The sequence below is a fragment of the Sinohyriopsis cumingii genome, chromosome 8 (genome assembly GCF_028554795.1).
Source record: "Sinohyriopsis cumingii isolate HCF-2022 chromosome 8, ASM2855479v2, whole genome shotgun sequence".
Taxonomy (NCBI): domain Eukaryota; kingdom Metazoa; phylum Mollusca; class Bivalvia; order Unionida; family Unionidae; genus Sinohyriopsis; species Sinohyriopsis cumingii.
The window spans coordinates 66,619,140-66,646,747 of record NC_142968.1 but is presented as its reverse complement, the minus strand read 5'-3'; the positions used below and the strand labels follow the sequence as shown (position 1 = coordinate 66,646,747).

Genomic DNA, 27,608 nt, shown 5'->3' with positions numbered 1-27,608 from the left:
TTCATGCAAGTCCTAACAACCTGTATTTGTGTTATATTATGTGTTTCACTGTATAAACACTGTTCGTGTTTATTTGCAATAAAAGTTTGGGCGTGACTTATATTTTCTTTTTCAATCAGCCAGATCTAATTTCCAAGTAATAGTTCCAAGTTGTTTGCAAGTACATGTGAGCTGATAAGTCCTTGGCTTATATAGACAGCACCAGCATTGTTTTCGAATGGACAGACATTGTTTTCAAGTTGACAATCCTTTTGATCAATCCATGAATTTGATACTTGTTCAGTGCCAAGTAAAGTCCTACTACTACCTATGTGCATTTGACCATAATCCCTTAGCACTCTCTTTTTCTTCCCCCATGTGACACCCCTTTGATTAAGCCACAAATTGTATGCTTTTGTTCAGTGCCAAGTAACAGGGTGGTTATTTGAACTTTTGACATTGGTTCAGTTGCATATTTTAATAGATTTCACAGACTAGATGATTAAAGTGTCACTTACAGAGCCCAAGCTCAGTCTCTTCATAAGCATTCACAGATAACAGTAAAGTTGAGGAATCGGTATCGGACAATATTTAAGATGATTAGAAAATGATGGAGGATTTCAGTACTATATTTGGTCACTCATATGACAAGGAGGAATTATTGGGCTTTGTACCAGAAGACATTTAAATTTAGACATTTAAGATACTGTGAATCATAAAAGTGTGAAGTTAAACTTCATTGTTTAATTGTGAGATGTATGAAATTTTGTTCTTCTGTTTTTACATTATTTACCCCATTAGATGGATTTGACTTGCTGAATACACCCTGACTTATAGAGTAGTCAAAGAGAAATTAGTTTATATAGTATAAATACCGTCATTATAGTGCACCACATTATTACAGTACCATTATGGACCCAATGACCAGATTCATAGCAAGTTATAACAATATGGGTTGAAAGAAAACAGTGTCAAAATTGGGGTTATATCTTTTTTTCTTTATAAATCACTGTTGTTTAAAGACACTACAATAATGGCTGTAAATCTTGGGACATGAAGAAATAATTATTTTTTTTACATCCCCAAAACTTATACATATGTCAAAAATATAACATGTGGTATCTCAACACTTGTAGACACAAAAAGTGTCAAGACAAAATTGGCATGATCAACATGTCACACAGCAGCTATCAGCTCTTTCAGCGACCACTTCAATAAACTATTATGCTAGATTTTGCTATTATTGTAATTATTTTTCATATGTATATATTATGATTTCTCTAACATGAAATGAAATAAGGTAAATAAAGATTTCACAGTGCACATTGCTCTTAGCATTGCTTATATCCTTGTTTATTCACAAAATTAGTAGATTTTGCTTTATTTGTAATTGTTTTCACTAAATCATATTCTTTCAGATTACATTTTAGCGAGACATACATAGCTGTTGCACTTTGGTCAATGCTCTCTTGATTCACTGTTTTTAAATTGTTTAAGTTATCCTACAAACTGAGGTCATCTTTATGAAAATGTACATACCTTTAATTGTACAATGTACACACATTTAATTGTACAATGTACACACATTTAATTGTACAATGTACACACATTTAATGGTACAGTGCACATAACCAGCATATATTCTCATAGCTATCACATGTTCAAGAAAGAATTTTCAAAAAAAATCAAACACAATAGTAAAAGCTAAAAATTCTGAATATAGATCAACTATTTTGGGTATTGTGTTTTGGCTGAACAAAATCATAATTTCCACAAATTGGAAACCTGGTGGTGTTGGTGTCTCCTTCATTGATAATATGCAATCCGGGCCAGTTAATTGTTTAAATCCCAAAAATGGCTTGGCTTAAGAGGGAAGTTTTTGTCCAGTAGCTTTGCTGGTACTTTGATGTGTAATTATCATTTAGTTCATAAAATAGCATGATTACCACAGCTGTGTAAATGGGGTTTAAGGTCACTTACATCAAAGGAAATTGCAACGAAGTTTTTACAGATTACAATTATCTTTGCATTTTTTTGGAAATGTCTTTATTGTATTTTGGAGATATTATTTCAGTTTAGTGGAACAAACATAGACCCTGATCTGCTGACACATTATGAATATTTGAATCACAAACTGATGTATTTCCAACAATAGCCCTTATTTTACATCTTTCCAGTTCGCCCAACCAATCCAGTTATAACACAGACTTCACCAACAGTTCAGGCAGGATCGACAGCATCTTGGTCATGTACAACAAGTGGTGGCAATCCCACTCCTACCTTAATCTGGCAACTGGACTTAACCCAAGTCAGCAATGGTGGCTCCTACAACATCCCAGCATCCACTGTGACAGAGCAAACTGTAAATGGATACACTACTTACACTGTAACCAGCACAATTTCCTGGATGCTGGACTCACAAGATATTGGAAAACTCTTGTACTGTAAAGTCATTAGTGTGCCACTGCCATCAAATGCTGTAGCAAGTCTGGTTATCAGGACATCAACAACAGGTAATTGTAACAAACTCCATGTCTTCCCTATATTTTTGCTGGTACAAGCTCATCATAGTACAAAGATATCACTAGTATAGATAGTAATTTCAGTGGTGGCATCAGCATGTCTGGGATTACCTTTAGTTAAGCATAACTTCCTTAAATGTTCATTAATTATCATTTTCATTAACAGCAGGGGTTTCAAAGAGGAGAAAAGTGTTCCACAAAACCGTTGGAAAAATGGAAGACATGTGTTCCATCTTGTGCATCCATTTATTAATTTTGTCTATGTGTTATATTAGGGAACTTAAAGTGCACCATTTAACATCCTAGTAGAAAAGTACTTTTAAGTGAGTGAGTGAGTGATTGAGTGCGTGGGTAGGTGGGTAAGTGAGTGAGTGCTATCTAACTTCGCATTAGCAGTTTAAAGGTTATTTAGTGCTGAGACAGCGAGAATATAGTGTCCAAATAAATGATTGAGTACAGAGCATCAGTGTCCAAATAAATGACTGAATAAATGATTGAGTACAGATTACAGAGCTTCAGTGTCCAAACAAATTATTGAATATTGTGTACAGAGTATGTGTCCAAATAAATGATTGAGTACAGAATACAGAACAGCAGTGTCCAAATAAATGACTGAGGACAGCAGTGGGGTAAAAAAATCATGGATCTTTTGCTATAACTAGATGAATCTCTACCATTTGGAGTTTTGATCTTAGAGTTGTCTAATGGTACATTTCTGATAGTGATGAATGTGTGACTTATAGTATCAGATATGTATCAGATAGTGTCAGATTTGTATCAGTGTCAGATTTGTATCAGATAGTGTCAGATTTGTCTTTGATAGTGTAATATATGTCTCTGATAGTGTCACATTTGTCTCAGATAGTGTCAGATATATAACAAAGCTTTTAAGTATTCATTATTTGTTTCTGGAAATGAAAAACCTGTCTTAGATGTGCTTCTAATGGCATTTGATTAAATGATTTTACTTTAATTTGTAATAACAATAATGTAATCTATATAGGATTATCATTTTATTACAGTAGTAACAATAATGTAATCTATATAGGATTATCAGTTGATTACAACAGTAATAAATATCTAGATTGGATTATCAGAGTTTATTACAGTAATAACAATAATGTAATCTAGATAGCATTATCAGAGTTTGTTACAGTAATAACAATAATGTAATCTAGATAGCATTATCAGAGTTTATTACAGTAATAACAATAATGTAATCTAGATAGCATTATCAGAGTTTATTACAGTAATAACAATAATGTAATCTAGATTGAATTATCAGAGTTTATTACAGTAATAACAATAATGTAATCTAGATAGGATTATCAGAGTTTAAACAATAATAAGAATGATGTAATTTTGATAGGATTATCAGTTTATCACACTGTGTATAATGTCTGCTGTATTCATTCAAAGTTGTAATGGTCCTAACATACACTGTAATGATCAAAACAGGCATGTAAACCGTTACCAATCTTTCTAAGATAATTTGATTCAATATAGTTCTAAAATATTGGTTGATCCATCTTACAGAGTAAAGTTAATATGTTTTGAAATTGAAGCATGCCTTACAGCCACTGGTATCAATGATAGTAATTATAGTGTTTGTTTTGAAACTCAACAATTTACTAATTGTTAGCTCACCTCGATGAAGTAAAGGTAAAATACTGTGCTAACCCAGACATCAGAATTGGCATCCACACATCTTATACATACATATGCCCTCATTGAATTTCAAAAATTCTTTTTTCAACAGCTTGGAGTGGGTTTCATGGCACCTTCTGTCAGTGGGTTGAGGTGGCTAAGTTTGGGTATACTGTGAAAATTAGTTGCACATTCTTAGTTAATCTTTTGTTTACAACTGAAGCTTTTTAAACACTGCAAAAATACTTTTATATCTGGAATCATGAAACTTAGTGAGAGATGCATCATTATGAGTCCTACACCTTCAAAAAGGAGGTCACAACAACCTGTATTTCATGCTTCACTGACTTTGGTTTAAATTTGTTGTTTATTTATCAAGCTTTGCTCATGATAAAATCATCACACTATCTGATTACGTGCAACTCTTTTACTGCCACACTCTTCCCACAAAAGATGGTCACTATGACCTACATTTGACTGTCTTTATAAAGTCTTTGCATTGAGAGCATGACCAAATGACCCATATTTTATTCTTCATTGACTTTGGGCCAAACTTTGTGTTTTATGTTCATTTTTCAGACACTGTTTAGTTTTAAAAATTTACAAGTTGGTTAAGATATACCTCTATGTTACTGTAATAACCTTTGAATAATAGGCATTGTGACCTATATTTCATCTTTTGCTGGGTTGGGGTAACATTTTTTGCATTTAACTCATGACCACGAAAATACTATCCTACCCATAATCATGAAATTTGGTGAGTGGATGTATATTGTTAAGTGCTACATCTATTTTGCAAAATGAGGTCTCATAAGTTGTATTTCATGCTTCAATAACTTTGTTAGCATTTTGTGTTGAAAGTTAATTTGTTTGGTGCTGTTTGTGTTCTGATCATAAAAGTTTATAGTTGGTTGCATATGCTTATTACTAGTACAGCCTTAAAATCAAAGATCACTGTGATCTACGTTTAGTTGTATGTGCATTTATTCATCCATGCTTGACCAGTGCTAATAAAAGGATTGATCAGTATGTTTATTCAATTCTAAAATGTGTCAGTGTAAATTAATGTTATTTCAGGAGGTTAACTACCTGTTATATGTGTGAAGGGATATGTAATTAGATGAGTTGACTGCATGCATCATGCATTTCATGTGAGACTTCACCTGTCATAGTTAATTAACATAATTACTGATGCATGAACAAAGTTCATACTGCTGGTTGTCACTCCAAGATTACTCAAAAACTGTGACTTTCACCCAGAAAAATGTGGTGTTATGGGGTAGCCAGAGAACAGCTTATTAAGCAGATTTTAAGAACAATTAAAAATTGATACAATTATAACATTAATTATCAACTCATTATAGTGCCTCTTTTTGATCTTGTTAAACAGATCTTTTTTATTGTTGTATGCATGTTATACCCTGTCACAGTAGGTAGATAGGTGAGTGGATTGGTGAGTAGGCAGAATAGATAGATAGATGCATGATATGTCAGCACAATACAGACTATATAGTGTGAATGATGAGTTAAAAATGTGCATATTAAAATGCCTGAAAGTTCTAAGGAAGTAAGATTTAAAAAAAAACAATCATTAGTTAGAATAGGGACCAAGATGTCTTTCATGGCAATTATTGATGCATGTTCTGGTAGCTGTTGCTTCAAGGTTACTCACATTTCTGTCAGTAGCAGCCAGTTGAATCTGGCTACTATGGGTTAATAATGATAATAACTAGCTGATCTTAAAAATAATGATTTTAGAAAATATCCATGAGCAACATTCATATCTGACTTTTGTAAAGTCTTGGCAGCACCATTACGTTGATATCATAGTAAAAAATGTTCTTTTTATAATTTTATATCCGTGATGGCCTGCTACAGTAAGTTGGTAGATAAAGGGAGGTTGGTGGATGGGTAGGTAGATGGTTTCACAATATATCAGTACAATACATATAGTATAGTGCCAATTAAAAGTTTAAATGTACCTTTTTAAATGACTAAAAATTCTAATACAAAGAAAAAAGATTGAAATGCAATGATAATTTTGAAAAGAGACTGATATCACTTATTTTCTGCATGTTGATACATACCGTGACTAATAAGGTCTAATAAAAGTAAAGCTATGCAATCGTTGATTACGGTCTGGTTTACACATATTTTAACATGTCATAATCCATAATGTTTGGTATAATATTAATTAACTAAAGCTATGCAATCGTTGATTATGGTCTTTTTTACACATATTTTAACATGTCATAATCCATAATGTTTGGTATAATATTAATTAACTAAAGCTAATTTGTATCCACTGAATTTTTGTAGGTTTTTTAATTTAAAGAGTGAGTGATATTAATATTTTATTTTAATTTCAGGGATGCTGTGATAATTTTTGAGTCAATGATGTTATGCAAATTAATTGCGAAACTTTTTTTTTTAAATTCACAGGCATGTTGAGACAAGTTTTCATAAATGAATAAAAATGTGTTTTTTTTTTCAGCACTTGACTGATGTCAAAAACTGTTAATTAAAGTATGTGTATTATATGCTTATTTGTGCAGGTGATAATTTTTTTGATTTACAGGTTTGTGTATAACAGATTTATATGTGTAGGTAATACTTTCCATGGTTTAAAGGCTTGTGTACTACAAGTTTATATGTATAGGTAATAATTTCCTTGATTTACAGGTATGTGTATTCAAATGTTTACATGTACAGGTGGTAATTTCCTTAATTTACAGGCTTGTGTATTAACATGTATTTACTTATGGTAATTTGTTTAATTTAAAATAATATCTGTTATTAAAATTTGATTATGTTTTTACAGGTAGGAACTTTGGTAATTTAGTTCTAGTTGTTTTTCCTAACATGCATCCTGGCACTTTCCCTGCATTACAATGTATTTGGTTAGAGGGATATATTTTTTATTCTACATTGTTTATATTGAATGAGTATGCTTTTCAAACTATCTGCCATATTTAAAATGCATGTCTTGTCTATATTCTTTTCATTTTTTAAACTTGTTTTCACATTTTTTGAGTCACAAAAAAGGTTATAAGTTGCAAACACAGTATAATGTACTGTTTCTTTCCTATCTATTGGATTGACTGTACTATGAATTAAGTCACTAATATTCATGGATTACTGCCCTTGTTGGTGGATAACCATAGTTGCTAAAAACTACACAATTGATGACCCTGTCTGTAACTACCATATGACTGTGTTGCTTGCTAGAAGCATACTTTTAACTATAATTCAGACATTTGAATTTTTGGCAATACAACCAAAAATTGATATCTTCAGAAATATGTGAATAAGCTATAAAAAATCTTCTAATTGTTCAATACAGTACTTGAGTAGACAATAGTGTACCTCTTCTTGGAATGTTCTCTTCTAAGATATGCAGTCTGTATGAAAGAAAAATGATTAACTGAAATACACTTCATTTTTAAAATGTAGCATCAGGTACATGCATACGATGACGGTGGTAAAAATAAGTCCCTTTCATGAAGAAGAATGAATAAAAAGATTGAAAATATTCAGCTGTTGTTATGAATGAGGATGGGTAAGATATCTTTAGAAATGGGAATCATGATGGGAATGCTGTACATATGTATTTGGCAGATATTTTTGAATTGCATATGCTATTATTGTGGAAGGTGAGTTTCCAATCTTCTTTTATATTAACTAACTAAATAAATAACACTTGTTTCCATTAGATAATAGAATATTCCAATTATATTAATTTGCATTCAGTTCTACAGTAATATCACTAAATTAGTTTAAATTTTCTGTCACATTAATAGTAAATTATTATTGCTATAAAACTGATTTTTAAATATCTGATTTTAAAACAAAATATGCACTCTTTTATTACAACTGCATAATTATCCAATTCATTTAATGTGCTCAACTCAGTCCCCTTTTTGCATATAAATTAGTCCCCTGTATGACAGTCTCTTGTGCAGCTTTGAAAGTGTAAGGGTAGTTATCAAATATGGAAAATAAGCACCCACTCAATTTTCCAGACCCCTAGGGAGTAATGGATTTGGTCCTGATAATCAATTTTTATGCCAGAAACACTCCATTCATATAAGTCAGGTTCAGTTGCAAACAGCATAGACCCTGATCTGGTTATGCACATCAGGATCTATGTTGTTTGTATTAATGATTACTCCTGACAAACTGCATAGACCCAAATCTGCCAGCAAGTCATGTGATGACAGATCTGGGTTGACCCAGTTTGTAGTTGGATCCAACTTGTACATGATTACCTGGATAACCAGTGTTCGGATGATGAATATTTTACTTTATTTATCTGTTTAATATTGGTCTGATTATGCCTTTTCCTTTTTGCCAGTGGCACTCCATTAATCTGAATAATTAATACTCCTGGATAACCAGTTCTTGGATGATCAGTGTTTGACTGTATTTATCTATTTATCCAGTTCTTATTTTGCCTTCTCCTTTTTGTGATGTGCACAAAAATTTGTATGCTGGTGGCACTCCAATTAATCCATATGACTGATATGCTTGGATAAAAGTGTTTGGATGTTTAGTTTTTGACTGTATTTATCTGCTTGCCTTGTTCTAATTCTGCCTTTTCTCATTTCCTTTCTTTAATCAACCATTTTTAATGTGCAATATATGTCTTTTAATGTGATTGCTAAGAAAACATATCAAAATTGAGACTTTATGAATGGTTGTTATGCAATACATTTCACTTTCAAGAATAGCTTGTGTTTATTTATCAATGTACTTGCAATCCATTGTCAACTCCCCTAAACAGAAGTTAGAATAAATTAAACCTTAACTCTACACTAACTAAGCTAAGGAGGAATGCATGCATGCAAATTATTCTACATATGGTATAATTAATTCTACATCCACATATCTTAACATTTTTATGTATTTAAATATCTTGCCTTATGATGTTGATGTTTTATTCATGTTTTTATTGTATTTTGCTTTTGAGTAAAATACACTTAGATATCTTTTTCCTTAGCTTTTAAACATTACAGAAAGAGTGTAATTTGAGAGAGTTTTATGAAAAATCTATGCAAATAGCAAATATGGTATATCTTCCTTGATAAGCCCAGGGCTCATTGGTCTAATAAATTGGTGGAAAATGGATGATGGGCTTATTGCCATATATTATTTTTCTGCACAAACTTTGGATAGAGAATTACTTAAAGTAGGGTTGGTCATCTCATTAAATGTGGGCTTGTTTTTGGAAAAATATGGTATTTGATATAAAAGTGAGTCTAGTAAATGCTGCATTTAATTTATTTACTTGACAAATTCACAAGTTTATTAGACTAAAAATGTTCATTTTTCTGGGTATAATTTTAATCAAATTTGTCATCTTTTTCATCTTTTGACTGTTGTGGTCCTCCATTTATATGCTGATGTTAGCATGGCAAAGCAATTACAGTACAACTAACATTGATTTCATAGAACTAGATCATGTAGATGCTAATGTAACAATGTAATTACAGTACAGTTAGATGGGATTCATAGAACTAGAGCATGCAGTGTTCATATAACAAAGCAATTACAGTGCAGTAGAATGATTTCATAGAATTAGATCATGCTGATGGTAATACGACAAAGCAATTACAGTACAATTTAGATTGACTTCATATAACTAAATTATGCTGATGGTAATATAACAAAGCAATTACAGTACAATTTAGATTGACTTCATATAACTAGATCATGCTGAAGATAATATAACAAGGCAATTACAGTACAATCTAGAATGATTTCATAGAATTAGATCATTCTGATACCAAATAATATGTCATTCAAATTGTACAAGTGTCAAACTTCAACACCTTATTGTATTTTGCCATTCAATACACATTGTATTTTAATACCATGTTCCAAATATTTTTGTGTCAGAATCTCTGTCTTTGTATAATTATTTAGCTCCCAATATATAAAACTTTAGCAGTATTCTGCATAATTGGTAGGAATCCGATGCATGTGTCTGTTACTGTGAAGTTGTACAGTTTCAACATTTAATTTGCATAAGCATGCTTTTTTTTAATTGTTAAAGCGATAGATATCATAGTAAGGATAATTAACTGATTGGTCACATGGCATTCTGCAACTGCAGGTACTCTTTGATCCTAATGCCAGGAACAGGGGTACTCACATCTAGACTTTCTTTATTTTTAATTATCCCACTCAGCTGTCTAGGAGACCAATTGATGAAATGCCTGGCCCAACCAATTTGTCAAACAGTCAAATAATGGATATCTTAAATTTCAGTAGAACTGACATCTTTATCCAGGTTGTATGCGATTCTTTTTCTAATTACACCTTTATGGTTTAAACTGTCTGATTATGAGCAGAGATGCATTTGATAGATGTTTAGTCAGATTCAACACCAGCCTATGGTACATGCAAATTATCATAACTTATTTTATCCATAATTCATGAATTATTCTTTGTGAACCAGATCTTTTACAGATTAATAGTACATGTATTAGTTTTAAAGAAAAACTTTGTAATATGGCAGGTATATGTATCAAAATGATATCTATGGCTCTCAGTCAGCTTTGTTAGCACTTCACTGATACTTGCAAACTCTATCTCCAGTCTAAATATCATATTAAAGTTCACATGTGGTGTTTTGAAAGTATGATTTACTTTTCAGTTACTTTAACAGTGGAAATATTAAATGGGGATTCAGTCAGCGCAACTGAAGGACAGCCCATTACTTTGACATGTAGGGTATTGGGCACAGGTAGCATCAGTGTGACCTGGTTTGGTCCAAAGGTACTCTCAGGATCAAAATATACAATCATTCCATATAGTTCTAATTCAAGTCAGTCGACACTGACCATTAGTAATCTAGACTCCGCAGATGCAGGGACGTACATGTGCCTAGCCAGAAGTGGTGCTTCATCATCCGATTTCTCAGATTCTGTCACCCTGGCAGTAACAGGTGAGAACTTGGTTAAAAATCTTGAGATTACCACTGAAACTTTAATGTCCAATCTAAAACAAATTGTTTCTAATAAATTTAAAGGTGCTCTACTCCCCCAAAAAGTTGGAGTCAGTAGTCCAGCTCCAAGCCCCAAAAGTTTAAGACTTTACAATTTTGTGCATAAATTATTTTTTGTAGTGTACCAGATTTCACAGGGTACCAGTTTTCATGGATTTTGTGTTTGCTACCAACCACAAATTTCAAGACCAATTAAGTCATCTGTCTGTGGAAACTCTAGAATCCCTTCCTCAGTCATTGAATTTAGGTATAGATGAAAAATTCATTTCTGTAAAACCATGAAAATTCATTCAGTAACCAATTAAATTGTAGAACCCTTGAATTATTTGGATTTTAATATGATTTGTTCATTAATCTCCTAGCTTTTCAGATTTTAATGAAATTTGCCTTATAATCTGTTTGATGCAGATGTTTTGACCTCTGGTTCATTGCTCTAAACCAAAAGCAAAAACAAAAAAGGACCTGTTGTATCCATTTTCACATTTTCATAACCCTTACAAATGATATGAATCAGACTGGAAGTCAGTTTAATGATGAGCACCTCCTACTAACAAATACTTTGAGTGGACTGTGAATATATTTAAAGGTATATCTGACCACTCCGATGGCCTAGTTGTTAGAGAGTTCGCCTAGGATGTGGGAGGTCGTGGGTTTAAACCCTGGCCAAGTCATACCAAAGACTTATAAAAATGGTACTAGCAGCTGCCTTGTTTAGTGCTCAACATTAAGAGGTTAGTGTTAGGACTGGTAGCCTGGTGTCGGGAGAATGTGACTGAGTGGGACATCAAGTTGCATGTCTGTGGCATGATGCCCCAGTGCTAGACATCAGTATCAACTATCACACTGCAGATATCATAGTGATATGACTGAAAAACTGTTAAAGCTATGTAAAAATAATAATAAAAAACAAACAAAAACACAATGCTATAACCAGAGTGGATCTGATCTTTTGATGATGGCTGCATGATCTGTTTAGCAGCGGCATCATTACTAAGACTTCATTAGAAGTTTTGTGAAAGTTATCAACCAACTTAATTACATTATGGCATGATTTTGTAGGGAAATTTAGAGAAGATAGTTGAACTCACATTATTAAAAAATGGATTTAGTATTCATGATCTACTTTATCTTGGTAAGTATTGAGGCAGACTCCTGGAACTAAAATGTGTCCGATTGATTTTGCTAATTACTTGCCTTGTGACCTAATTTATAAGTCCTTGATAAATCAGAGTATATTATGTTATAATGTCTGTCCACCTGTCTGTCCACAATTTTGTTTTACTAAATACATTTAATCATCTACCATCTACAGTTAGCATATTTTGTGGATGACTTGCACTTATGTAAGGAGGATAAACCCATCAGTACAAGGTTAAAAAGCACAAGGGTTAAGGTCACTCTCATTGAAAGAAGTAAAATGGTTTATGCAAAATAACTCAAGATCACCTTGTGTTTACCAAACATCATGAATTCCTTACATTTGGGGAAAGAAGATGGAACCCTGTTCATTTTTGGATCAATAGGTAAAGAACTGAAAGAAGAAAAATGGATTTTGCATATTAACTCAAGTTTTGTATTATCATCAGATAGCAAGCTTTGCAGATGGCTTGCACTTGGGGTAAGGAAGAACCCTATTGATTTCAGGGACAAAAGGTCAAGGTTGAATTTCAATCTGACTGACAGAAGCAAAAGTGTTTCTGCACAATAAATGAGTTCTCCATCATAAGTGGTTTCCAGTCTTTGCAGATTCTTGCACTTGTGGGAATTCAAGAATACAACTTAGTAAGATTTAATGTAACATTTTAGCATTGAAGCAAATATTAATGATGGGATGGATGCCCTGTCACAGTTTAAAGCATGTAAGTAAATTTATTCTGCAGTGACTGCTTCTGTAACACTGTTGAGCATAATTCAGGAAATGTTGTTAGTATTAATTACTTGTAGTCTTTATTAGCCAGCTAGTATTGGCTTTATTTTCAAGTCTTGCACTTTTTTGGCACCTTGAAAGCAAATATAAAAACTCACGATTTCCACAAATATAAAGCTTGACATTAGCAAGTTGCATTTGTTTGATTCATTCATACTCACAATGTATGTAAAATGTTTTGTAAATGTATGTACACTTGTACTTGTCGCTGTTTGTGTGTGTATGTGTCTGTGTATGTATGTGTGTTTCTGTGTGTGTGTAAGTGAACCAAATATATTAGCTTATACGTCCGGTCCAAGTGCAAAAAGTTTGGACTCTGATCTGCTGTAGCACAATGCACTATCAGATTAGGGTCTGTATTGTTTGTTCTGTTGATTACTCCTAACAAACTACAGAGATTATTTGCTGGAAGATCCAAGCAGTTTGCATTTCAATTCAGCTTATAAGCAAATATGTATGGCATGATTTTTTGAATGGTAATTTTCAGTTTTGATTTGCACATGCATAGGGTAGAAGCAGTTCTTTTACACCCATTTTTTATACTCTTGTGACAGATTCTTTTAGAGGAATTTCGTAGCAAATGCTGTGTTTTTATTGTGTTACCTGTTTTGTCCTATCCTGTCTGTCTTTCCACTCTACCTGTTTGAGTGTCTGCCTAATGGACATGGGAGGTTGCGGGTTTGAACCTCAATCAATTTATACCAAAGAGTTATAAAAATGGTACAAACAGCTGCTTCGCTAGGCACTCAGCATTAAGAGGTTAGTATTAGGACTGTTCAGACTTGTGTCAGGATAATTTGACTGGGTGGGACATAGTGCTACATGTCTGTGGCATGATGCTGTTGTGCTAGACACCATTATAAACTGTCACACTGCAGACATCATAGTGATATGACTGAAATATTGTTAGAGCTACATTAAAAATCAAAATCACACACACACACACACAGACACACACACACACAGATATGCACACTGTCCATCACAATATTTCATTTCACTCATTAACTTTGGAAGTTCTTCTCAGATTAAATCCAATATTGATATGAAACTTTATATAAATAAAAGTTTGCTCAAATTAGATTGTCCTAATTATTTGACAGAATGTGACCTAATTATGGCCCTATTATATTAAAACTTTGTTCTTGCAGGTAACCAAGCTTTATCAGTCACATCACAGTTGTGATAACACTTGTGTACACATTATTTGCAAGTTTTGTTATTAATTAGTTAATTAAATCTTTTGGGCAAACCATTCTTAATATAATTTTTTGTAACATGTTCCATGGAAAACTTGTTCTGTTTAAAATCTGTAAACTTCAGCAATCAATTTTTGTGTCATGTAAGAGTAATTTAAGGCATTTATTTTCCATTGGATTGCAAAATGTTACTTGTATCATGAATTGAAACCCATTTTTGCATTTTTAGCACCACTCTCAGTGGACATTACCAATGGTCTTACGGTGACTGGTATACCAGGACAGTCAGTAACGCTTACATGCAGAGTCACAGGTTCAGGAACCATTACTGTCATCTGGACTGGTCTGACTGGTGCTCAGCTGCTTACCAATTTCAAATACACTGTGGGGTCATATGATACAAATTCCAGACAGTCCAATCTTACAATAAACAGCCTGACAACAAGTGATGCTGGCACATACACATGTCGTGGCTCAGACAGCTCTGGAAACAACCTGCAAGACACGGTACAGTTAATAGTTACTGGTAGGTATTAATATTTAAGGACACATAACCATATGCATCAAAACATTATGCCTTTGAATTTATTGATATTTTCATCTTCTTAATATATCTGTATATACAGTATTAATCTACACCAAACACCAAGCTTCCAAACAGTGTTTGATCATGATCTGGTTTTGCATTGTGCACTGGTAGATTAGGGTCTGTACTGGTTTTTTTTCTGCTTATAATTTTAAGTATACTACATAATAACTCTTGTATAGGTACATTATTCAAAGGGAGACAACTGCATCATTACTATGTACAGTTATGCAGGGTGGTATAATTCTAAAACAGAAAATTGAGAAGGACACCCCACCACTGCTGCAATTGAAAAGATACTGGAATTTTCTGAATACAAGACTGAATTATGAACAACAGAAAAAAGGGTCAAATTCACTTTTTATTCATAATAAAACATGTTTGTTTGGCCAAGGAGTACAAGGAACAAATAGTTGCAGAAAGATCAGGGGCCCAGAGTGGCCAAGTGGTCTAAAGCGCTCTCCGTTATGGATCACTGCCATCTAACCTCTGTCTGTGCCAGTTTGAGTCTCAGATTCAGCCAATGTGGGTATGTGAGAAAGCTTGCCAGTAGCTTCTCATGGGTCAGTGGTTCTTCCCGGGGTTTTCCCTGTTCTTCCTCCACCATTAATACTGGCCGCCATCCTGTACGAAAACTTCCACCCTGACTTTAACCACATTCCAGGTGGAATTTTAAAGCGAATTTCAGTTAAAGCCTAGATTCCACTTATTATAAATTTTAGGTGGGTTCAGGGCAGATTCAGGGTGGAATACAGCCCGAAATATGCAAATTAATCCATCTATTACTAAGCGGAATTTGTTTATTCTGCCTACTAGGCGGAATTAGTTTATTCTGACTACTAGGTGCGAATTTGTTTATTCCGTCTACTAGGCAGAATCTGTTTATTCCGCTTATTTAGCATAGATTCCCCATATTATCACTTTTAGGCAGATTCAGGGTGGAATATATATATATATATTGCTTGAAATTACTGTTACTAGGCAGAATCTTTACTTCTGCCTAATTACATGGAAATACCTGCAGAAACCCCATCCAATAATGAAAATGTCAAGGCAGATTTCAGATGGGTTTTTGAAGCATTTTCTGCCTAAACCATAAAAAATATACTTCAGATTTCTATTATGCATTAAACTGCCTAATGATTTTTAGACATTAATGGGAATCAATGATAAATATTCACAGTAATATTTAAAATGGATCATAAATTTTATTTTGACAGACATTATCAAATAAGACTTAGGTTTTTCTTGTCCTAAGGGGCAATGCCATTTTTTTTCTTGCATAAAAAATCTAATCCAACATGGCATCACTTAGTATTTTTCATTTCACTTTAAAGTTTGGTGAGATTTCATACATATTTTGACCAAAACTTTCATTGAAATTATGTTGAGGTCTCACTCAAATTTCTTTGAAATATTTGTGAGGTTTCACAAAAAAATTGACTAAAACTTTTGTAAGATATCAGTAAAATTTTGATCATTATATACAGCAGTATTTTACTTAATTTTTTTTTAGTGTTTCAGACATTTCAGCAGGTTTCAAAGAAATAATGGATATGAATTAAACAGGACTTTATTAACCAAGATGATATTTAAGTGTGCATGAAAACAATTATACTGATGTTGTAATTATATGACATCCAAGGCAAGAAAAATGGGAGTTAATAATAATAATAATAATAATAATAATAATAATAATAACGATAATAATAATAATGACTTTATTTAGAGAAGGTAATTCAATTAGTTACAGAACTAATCTACCGTGAGGCCTTCTATCTGTGATGTACAACATATACAGTATATACAACATGATATGAAGTATCTGACACTAAATAATTAAGTGGTTTTAAAAATCAAAGTATCAAGCCTGGAACATATGCACAGGCATCTGTGAACACATAAACATATATAAAATATAAAATATTAATCTGCATTGAAAAATTCAGCCATGAAAATAATGCAAAATTACAGAAAGGCATCCATTTGAGACAATTTTATTATGAGAAGAAGAAAAGCTAGGAGCCTGCCTTACGTCACTTGTACTGTAGACTGGATTTTTGATTGCACACTAAACTATGATGATGTTGTGGTCTCTCGCATTAGTCCTTGTTCCATAAGCAGCCATGACAAACGTTTATCATGATATAATTACTCTTATTTTACACTGAATTCCAACACACCAAGAATATTTAGATAATATACACAACAATGCCTCACGAGATTGAAAGTAGATTCTACTTTTCAGCCAAGAAAATTCCGCAAAGATATGACTATCATTGATAGACATGGATAGCTGGCAACAATTCCCACCAGTGATCTACACGTTGTCCCTCCTTAAATTCTGAAGTTAATCAGTTTGGAGTTGTATATTACTTAGAAATCATCCTGATTCAATTCCTTGTCCTATTTAGCACGTTAGCCACTACTGTAAAGCTCTTTATGGCACAAAAAGCAAAATGCTTGTCCTGGCATTCAGTTTTCATACAGACTGAGCAGTTATGTTCCCATCAAATTTGCGTTCAGGGTATTCTCATTGCCACACATTTTTCAAATGGTTATTCAATCTCTCATCCCGCTTGAAAATTCGAATCACCAGGTTTAGCAAACATGCTCTTTCCCACAAGTTTCTGTTATGCGACGATTCATTGGGCAATTACAAAATTTTGACCAATCAGAAAGCTTTATACAACGATCCTCTGTTAAACAATAAACGGAACAAATACTTATTTGAAAGCTCGTTGTGGAATGGGACCGGATAGAGCATTATTTTTAAAAAAAGTTTCGGAGATGATATTAAAAAAATGGGTCCATATTGAGGAAATACAGGTCAGGAGAAAAGCGAAATTATGTTTTAAAATGGAAAACAATATGAAAACTTGTTTGAGGGCACTTAAATCCAATTGAAGTTAAACAAAAATACAACAACAACAACAACAAATTTGAAAAAGAAATTTAACAAGGAAAGCTGTGGAAAGAAGTTATAAATTGTGCCCAAAATAAACAATAAAATTACAGCTATCAGAAACAGGAAATATAAATGCTGCTGAAAATCATTCAAATTGTACAAGAAACAATAAATTTTATTATATCTTATTGATATTTTTGTTGAACTGTCAGTGATATTACAATCACAAAATATCACTATATTTTCAGTCATTTAACAAATTACAGACACACAAAAGCCAAGTCCTAATTATGCCTTATTTAACTGATGTAAGTTCTTCATTCTGCCTAGATGTTGGTTAGAAAATAAACTAAGTCCAGATTCCTTCTTTCATATAATAGATGCCAGTGACTAAGTTCCTAATTCCACGTAGATGGTGGGTGGAAAATCAACCAAGTCCAAAATTATGCCTAAAGATGTATTTATAGCAGGAATTTGACAAAAGTCCATCTTAGAGTTAGACGGACTCTAGATGGATTCATCTTTGACTTCTCAAATTTTCCATGTCCGCCTTTGTATTAACCAGATTTTTAACATTTTAGGCAGATTCCGCTGGAGTCTGCTTAAGTTCCAGGTGGAATCTGCCTAATTATTTCGTACAGGATGTATAACCTATCATGTGCTGAAAAATGGAATTAAACCCCACAAAAACAACAGCAGAAAGACCACAGTAAGTTAGTGGTAACTGGAGGTGTCAAGCTAAAACAAGGCTGGCCAAAAACAGTTGTGGATGATGGACTGGAGTGGACTTCTCATTGGGCTATGTTTGAATAATGCAATATATTGAGCTTTCCTAAGATGGCTGAACAACACGGAATCAAATGAAGTGAATGGTCAGCTTTTCTTGGAGAAAGCAATATGTCGTAGCAATCAATCCCAATGAACACTATAGGCATTGTAAAATAATAATAATATAATAATAATAATAATAATAATAATAATAACTTTCTTCAAAAAAGCTCAATTGGTCATATATATATATATATATATATATATATATATATATATATATATATATATATATATATATATATATATATATATATATATATATATATAATGCAAACATTTTACAAGATGAGGTGTCTTTTGACAGCAAATGCTAGTAAAACTAGATAACTGACCTACTGCTACAATAAAATATATACAAGGCTTTAAAGATGAGTTACACATACAGGATTCATACAGATTGATGTAGTGAACATGTGTAAAACACTATAGGTGAGTACATGATAATATGGCAAACAAAAATAGTACTGAAGTAAACAGAATCACACAAATGATTGTTTCTGTAGATGTTGACTAAGAAATGCTATGGAATGCCATAGGTTGGCTCCAAGAAAAGCAAACCTCTTCTTGCAAAGCTCCAAGATTCGTTTAAGTAAATATAAATTGTTGTTTAAATTGGATCTTAGTTCATACATATCTACATTTTTAACAAATTAAAAATTACATTTAAGTCTTCAGGAGCCAAACCATGTAATGATTTATAGACTAGTAAACCCTTTTGAAACTGAGTTCTTTGTTGAAATGGAAGCCACTTCAGGGTTTTAAACAGAATTGTTGATAGTGTATCTAAATCAGAATAAAAAGAATAACTCTAGCTGCTCTTTTTTGAAATTTCAGTAATCTTTCCTGATTTTCTGTATCACTATTACCCAAAATAGAACAACAATATTCTAAGTATGGCATGATATATGCATTATAGAATATCTTTCTCTGCTCTTGGAGAAAATAAGATTTGATTCTTTTCAAAATATAAATCAGTGAGTTAACTGTTTTAATGACCCTTTTCCAGCATAAGATTTTGTCTATTATGATTTGCCAGTTTGGCATTATGTGACCAAATTAAATTTTTGTACTTGGATTGTTTTTGTGACCATCCTGCCTGGCATCATATTAACAGAGTTTGCTTTCTTCAGAAGGCCTAATTTCAAAATACACTTTAATCAAAATTGATAATGAATTTATTTTGTGAAACATTTTAATACTTTTAGTGATGCATATGTCACGTCTGAGCTCTGAAGTCAGAATAGGCATGTCATGATGTATTATATTAGACCATGTCATTATAGTAGTTGTTGTTGTTGTTGTAGGGTTTAACGCCATTTTTTAGCACATGATAGGCTATACATGGCGGCCAGTATTAATGGTGGAGGAAGAACCCGGGAAAACCCCGTAAAGAACCACCGACCCACGAGAAGCTACTGGCAAGCTTTCTCACATACCCACATTGGCTGAATCCTAGATTTGAACCCACGCAGACAGAGGTGAGATGGCAGTGATCCATAATGGAGAGCGCTTTAGACTGCTTGGCCACTCGGGGCCCCATGTCATTGTATCATTGTAGTCTGTACATTCAAGTCTTTCATTATTAAACTAATCAATTTGATTGCACGCTCAACTCAGAATGTACTCCTTCATTACAATTTCTATAATATAAAATGTCAAAGGTAAATATCTCAATATTGAACCAGTTTAACTAGAGACAAGGCTAACCACTCTGGTGGCCTAGTGGTTAGAGCATCTGCCCCTTATGTGGGAGGACATGGATTTGAACCCCAGCTGAGTCATACCAATGACTTATAAAAATTGTACTAACTGCTGCCTCGCTTTACTCAGCATTAAGAGGTTAGTGATAGTACTGGTCGGCCTGATGTCAGGATAATGTGGCTGGGTGGGATGTCATGCTACATGTCTGCAACATGATGCCCCAGTGCTAGACAGCACTGTAAAATGTCACACTCAGACATCATAGTGATATGACTGAAAAATTCTTAAAGCTACATTAAAAATCCAAAACACGCACACAAACACACACCTCCACACTCAAGGCTAAATGAACGTGTCATTAAGTACAAATAATGGAGGTGCAAAACCTGGATTATGTATAATTCACTTAGGAAATTCCAAAACATAGACCCAAATAAACATATTTACTTCTTCTATTAATAACAATACTGATTTAAAATAATAATAATTAAGCTATGTATTAATTGTTTACAATGAATAAAATAAAAAGAGTCAATTTGAGTCAAGCAGATATGAACTCAGTTTTGGACAAGGTCAAGTCCAACATATAATGTTACATTACAATAGCATGTAATGAAATAAAATAAAATAAAACTAACTAACAAACAAATTAAGCAAATTAAATATACATAACAAAATGTCAAAAGTAAATATCTCAGTAGTGAACCTCAGATAACCAGTTTCTCTAGAGACAAGGCTAAATAAAATTATCATTGCTTACCAATAATGCAAGTCAGAACCTGAACTGAATTTCTTGTTGTAGAGCATGACATTTTCATTATTCCTTGAATCTTATTTAAAAGGGACCTTGTTTTTTATTAAAACATGTGCAGACATAATGACCCTCCAAGAGGCCATAGGTCAAAGCATATTTTATGAAACATGGTATGAAAGCATTTTTCATTCAGGTCTTTCTCCAGTTTTATTTCAAACCCTGATATCAACATATTATTAAAAAATGTCCCTTATTCCTAAATAGAAATCTAATCAAACATGTAATTAAAGTATTCTACCATCTATACACTTTGTTTCTGAAACTAAAATGTAATTATCTCTCCTCCACCTGAATGGGTGGTCCCTGAAAAACTTCTTATGATGTCTACTTGGTCCTGAATGAAAATGGTACCAATTTTATACAAATATGGCCACCACAGCAGCCATCTTGAAAATCTTCTATTGCTCCATACCTTAGCAAAAAGTCACATCAGCAGGGAGTTTTCAGTGGGAGACTTCTTGCAGTGCCTAGTTGGTTATAAATAAAAACACCACAGTGGTCACATTACTCCTGCTAGATGGAAACTTTTATTTATGTGGGGTTTTCATGTGCCTTTTTATGCTTGTTTGGTAATAAATTAAACTGATGCCACTGAGACATCAATATGGTCACCATGGCAGCCATCTTGAAAATCTTCCAAAATGGAAAGTCACATTTGACATGAGGTATTGACCAGACAACTTGGGGTCCTAATTTAACAGCCAGAATAAATATATTGACAGTCTTGTAATTAATTCTCCAGAATAGATGATTGTATCAGCATAGAGTTTTCAACAAAAGTCTTCTAGTGGTGTTTTGTTTGTCCTAGATGAAGATGGTGCTAAATTTTTATCTAATATGGCTGCTGCAGTGGCTAATTTAAAAATCATAACTTTCAAGAATATCAAACATGGTTTGAATACTCAGCAATTAAAAATGAGAAATGTTTCATCTTGAATTCCTGCAAATTCTTGTAGAGCATTAGTCCCATCAAGGGACTCTTGTTTTTAAAAAATGTTGTATTGTACTAACTGGTAAAATAATATTATGAACATGTTAACATGGCATAAAAAGTTGTTGTTGTTGTTTTAGGGTTTAACATCATTTTTCAGCACAAAATAGGCTACACATGGTGGCCAGTATAATGGTGGAGGAAGAACCCGGGAAAACCCCGGAAAGAACCACCGACCCACAAAAAGCTACTGCCAAGCTTTCTCACATGCCCACATTGGCCAAGCCCAAGACTTAAACCCATGCAGTCAGAGGTGAGATGGGAGTGATACATAATGGTAAGTGCTTTAAACAACTTGACCACTCAGGACCCCAGCATAAAAAGTAGTTTTATGACTAAATTAATGGCATGTTTGTCAAGAATATCAGATGTGACTTCAATACTCAGCAGCATTATTTTTGTTGGGATTACAAGAAATTCTTTATGAACTGTAGAATATCATTCACTTATTTAGTTCTGTCTGTCTGTCTGTCTGCTAGTTCCTAAAGCTTGCTAGCATGATTGTGCAAACATTCTTGGATGTAAACAATTTAAATGTGGTAGGCATGCGTAGATAACCCAGTCAAATTTTAAGTCAACAATTGTTCCATTTTACAACATTTATTTAAAACTACCCATAATTGTTTTTGGATAAAACAATAAGGCTAGCACAGTGGACAAATTGTGACTTGAAATACATAAAATAAACTTTGCAGGAAAGTTTGCATACATATGTTAATAACATAAATATTATTTCTTGCTTCCTAAGCAGTGTTTTGGTGAAAACCTACTTAGGCTGATACACAAATATAATTTGATGATCACATGCAAGTGAGAGGCCCGTCTTAATTGTAGTGGTGTTGCCGTTAATCAGAATAACACACAATTGGTTGGAAAAGCCATATGGAGAACAGTTTGATTGTGATTTTCCAAAAATAAGATAAAAATTATTCTTGTTTTTTTTAATAAAATTTAGCTTTGGAAGGAGAGTCTTTCCATTATTGGAAATAACTTTTTTAATGCTCTGGACTTCTATCCTTTTAGCAATAGGGCATATAGTTTTTAACAAAACTATCTGTTGTGAATAGGATCTTGTTCTGTTTTAACAATTCTGCATTGCCTTTCTTAATAAAGTCCTTTTTTGTTTTATAAGTTACAATAATTTTGTTTCCTTTTCATTTTAGCTCCACTCTCTGTGCGTATAACAAATGGTCCGACAGTGACAGCTACACAGGGACAGTCAGTTACAGTGACATGTGAAGTCACAGGTTCAGGAACCATCAGCGTGATGTGGTTTGGTCCAACCGGAGGTCAGTTGTTTACCAACTTCAAATATAATGTTGGCGCTTACAATTCCAATACCAGACAGTCCACTCTAACAATAAATAGTGGAACAACAAGTGATGCTGGCACATACAAATGTCGTGGCTCAGACAGTTCTGGATCCCAAGAAGATTCAACTCAGCTCACATTTATTGGTAAGTGTCTTGTTTAATTCAAACAGTTGTATGGGTTTATACAGGTTTCGATTTCCTCAGAACCAATATTCTAACTTCTGGGAAGGGACTGTATTTGGGATTCACTTTATCTATGTCTGTGTGCAGTTGATTGTATATATGCTCCTCTATGACCTGGCTTATATTAACTCTTTTCTTTTTTAATACAAATATAACATTGTGTCAGATGGAACCCCAGATGACAGAAACTTAGTGAATTAGAATCCTTGATGATATATTATCCAGCTGTAGGATGAGATGGCTGTAGAACATGAAAAAGACAGTTATAACATGTAACACGTGACCACCATTACATAATGTACATTCTGTTATTTGTATTTTATTTTGTTTTTGTTAGTTGTAATCACACATTGAACCAATTATTGGTTATGTCATGCTAGGGAAATGGAGCTAAGTGTCTTTACAAAGGATTCAGTGAGACAGCTGACCAGGTTGACCTGGCTGGGTATTGAATCTAGTACTCTAGGATAATGGGTCTAATGCTGTAACCAGGTGAGCCAATATGGCAATATGGCATCTGTGTTCAGGAAGACATTGGATAATTGGGATAGGTTTGGACTATTCACAGAAGCTTATGTGTAAGAAGATAGTATGAATGCATGGATCATTAAGTCACTGTTTTTCAAACAGTTGTAAGTTTTGTGTCATTTCATGCTTGGACTGTAACTCTACGAATGATCAACCTTCATGCATAATGCCTCTTTGACCATTGCAACTGCAAAGAAAAATTGTTGACAGAGTTTCCATTTTGTTTCAATATCTTTGAATAAACCTGAACACCAATTAAACTCTTTCTGCACATAATGTAGTGGAGGATACTATGTATTTACTGAGTTAGGAGTTCAAGTACTCATTTTACATTGGATTAGAAATTACTGGTTATTGAAAGCAGGGTTGTATTGGTGTGAATTATAAAAGGTACACAGTCAATAAGTAAGTCATCAGTATAAACACATCGAGATCTGATTTTGTTTAAACTATTCATAAAATCATTTCACCTTGAGCTTCTTTCTTTAAGTTAAGCAGCAGATTATTTCATGCTTGGAAATAAATCACAAGCTTTGGAGTTGATTAATGTTACAAGTATTGCATTCCAATATTTTGAAGAGTTTCCTGTGTACAAAAATGCTTGGATAACAGTCATTGTGTACATAAAGACTTGGATAACAGTCATTGTGTAAAAAAATCCTTCTATAACAGTCATTGTATACAAAAATGCTCAGATAACAGTAATTGTGTGCACAAATCATTGGATAACAGCCATTGTGTACAAATGCTTGGAAAACAGTCATCTTTCTTTGTCTCTTTCTCTCTCTAGCCAGAAAGTCTGCTATAAAGGGTGGGGGAAAATATACTTAAAAGTCCTTGCATATGTAATTAACATACAGGTTCAAGATCACATACTTGACCAAACATACAGTTTATTGAGACTCATTGGTCAGTAATTCACCATTTCAACCATGCCTACAAGGAGGATATTAAAAAACAGGGTGTGGACATAATGTGCCATGGTCAGTACTCTTGTATTTTTCCAACCCTATTGACGAATTCAGTTTGTGCATCACCAGAAATGAATGATACAAGTGAAAGCATACAGTTATGATGAGTTGATTGCATGGGTGTGCAATAAATACAGTTAGATATTAAACTGATGTATAGCGTACTAGCCATGATGGCAAAGATGACGCAGGTATGAAAGAAATTCAGATAAAGTGGGTACTATACAAGTTGAATAACTTTTTATTCATTGTTTTGTTTTGCACTTGAAAGTGCAATAATTTTACAAATTTACAAATGAGAAGGTAGATTATAATTCATACTGTATTTTACTTTACTTTTTCAGTTCCATTAACAGTTTCCATTGATGAAGGTGATACATTATCTAGAGCTGTGGGCAGCAATGCAACAATAACATGCTCTGTTTCTGGATCTGGAACCATAAGCGTAGTTTGGATTGGACCCTTTGGGAATACACTGACAAGTAATGGAAAGTATACTGTAACTTCGTACAACATCAACACTGGGAAAGGTGCTGTCACTATTTTAGGCTTAACCACGAGTGACAGTGGATCATATATTTGTCGAGCAACTGATGGATTTGGATCTACAGCACAGGATTCCATCGCACTTACAGCATATGGTAACTGGAGAATCTTTTAATGAATTTTTGCCAATATAGAAAACAGTGAAGCAGTGTGAATAATATTATATGATATGAACTTCTTACTGTGACTAGAATTTTATATCATTAATGTAGAATTTTAGAACAAAATTATATGGATCGATAATGTAATATACAGGAAAGATAACAGCATAAATATATCCAATACAGTTGATTTCGGGGAATGAAAATGATTTTGAAGTATTATATTGTAGAAACATACAGTTATAAGATTAAATGTACTTCCAATAAAAGTGTTCACAAAATAAGTTCTGCAATTATTTGCTTCCATTTGTTTCTTATTTTTTCTGTCTTTGCTGAAGAATAACTATATATTGAATAAAGCTCAGCATGTTTTGTACAGCTTAGCATTTTATATGCAACTATTAAAAGTAGGAATTAAACAAGTTTCAAATATTTTGTTTCTAATGAACACAAATAATTTTAGATTCAATTTATCACACTACTAGAGTTCTTGAACATTATTGCAGTGTACACATTTTATAATGTAATATGTCAGTAGGTGTGAGATGTAATATGTAGGCAATATGTGAGTGATAGCATAACATGACATTCAGGTAATATGTCAATGATTGTGTGTAATATTATTAGTTAATATGTCATTGAGTGGGTGACAAAATTTAGGTAAATATCAGCGAGTGTGTGCCACAACATTTAGGTTGCATGTCAATGAGTGTATGACATTTACAGTAGAAAATATATCAGTGACAGTGTGACACAACATTTAGCTAATGTCAGTGAGTGTGTGACACAACATTTAGCTAATATGTCAGTGAGTAGGTGACACAACATCTAGCTAATATGTCTGTGAGTGTGTGACACAACATTTAGCTAATATGTCAGTGAGTAGGTGACATAACATTTAGCTAATATGTCAGTGAGTAGGTGACACAACATCTAGCTAATATGTCTGTGTGTGGCAACATTTAGCTAATATGTTAGCGAGTAGGTGACTCAACATTTAGCTAATATGTCAGCGAGTAGGTGACATAACATTTAGCTAATATGTCAGTGTGTAGGTGACATAACATTTAGCTAATATGTCAGTGAGTAGGTGACACAACATCTAGCTAATATGTCTGTGTGTGACAACATCTAGCTAATATGTCTGTGAGTGTGTGACAACATTTATCTAATATGTCAATGAGTAGGTGATACAACATTTAGCTAATATATCTGTGACAGTGTGACACAAGATTTAGACTGCATGTCAGTGAGTGTGTGACATTTACAGTAGGAATGTGTCAGTGAGGGTGAGACACCATTTTGGTAATTTTTCAGGGAATATATAATGCAAAATTTATGTAATATTTTATTGATTTTGTGACACATTTAATTTTGGTAATATTATAATGGGTGTATGATATAACATTTTGGTAATATATCAGTGTGTGTGTGGCATAACATTTAGGGAATATGTCAGTGAGTGGGTGAGATAATATTTAGCTAGTATATCAGTGCATGTGTGCCATAACATTTAGGGAATATATAAGCGAGTGTGTGGCATAACATTTTGGTAGTATATCAGTGATTGTGTGGCATAACATGTATGTAATGTGACATAATATAGTACATTTAATTAGGTACATTGATAGTGTGTCAGGGCTGGCAAAAAAAAATTTTTTTTCAGGCCTAGCATGATTTTAATTGTCGTAAAAAAATTTAACTAGCAGAAACGTGTCTACTTACACTGGTTCAAATGATAACATCATCGCTAATGAAATTAATGTTCTGTGTGGTTGATATGAAAACATCATCCTGAACGATGTTGAATATTTGGATGGTTCAGATGATACTGTAAATATTTTAATGGTTC

At 33.2% G+C, this 27,608-nt stretch overlaps 1 protein-coding gene across 1 annotated transcript in view; it reads left to right on the top strand.

The window, feature by feature from the left end:
* Positions 1-27,608, top strand: part of LOC149793724 (hemicentin-1-like) — a 204,284-nt gene that overhangs the window by 10,194 nt on the left and 166,482 nt on the right. Inside the window, exons 4-8 of the mRNA XM_089969043.1 lie at positions 2,157-2,492; positions 10,807-11,097; positions 14,513-14,809; positions 23,278-23,571; positions 25,454-25,750. Of these exons, the coding sequence (XP_089825169.1) occupies positions 2,157-2,492; positions 10,807-11,097; positions 14,513-14,809; positions 23,278-23,571; positions 25,454-25,750 (1,515 nt within the window). The remainder of the gene's footprint in view (positions 1-2,156; positions 2,493-10,806; positions 11,098-14,512; positions 14,810-23,277; positions 23,572-25,453; positions 25,751-27,608) is intronic.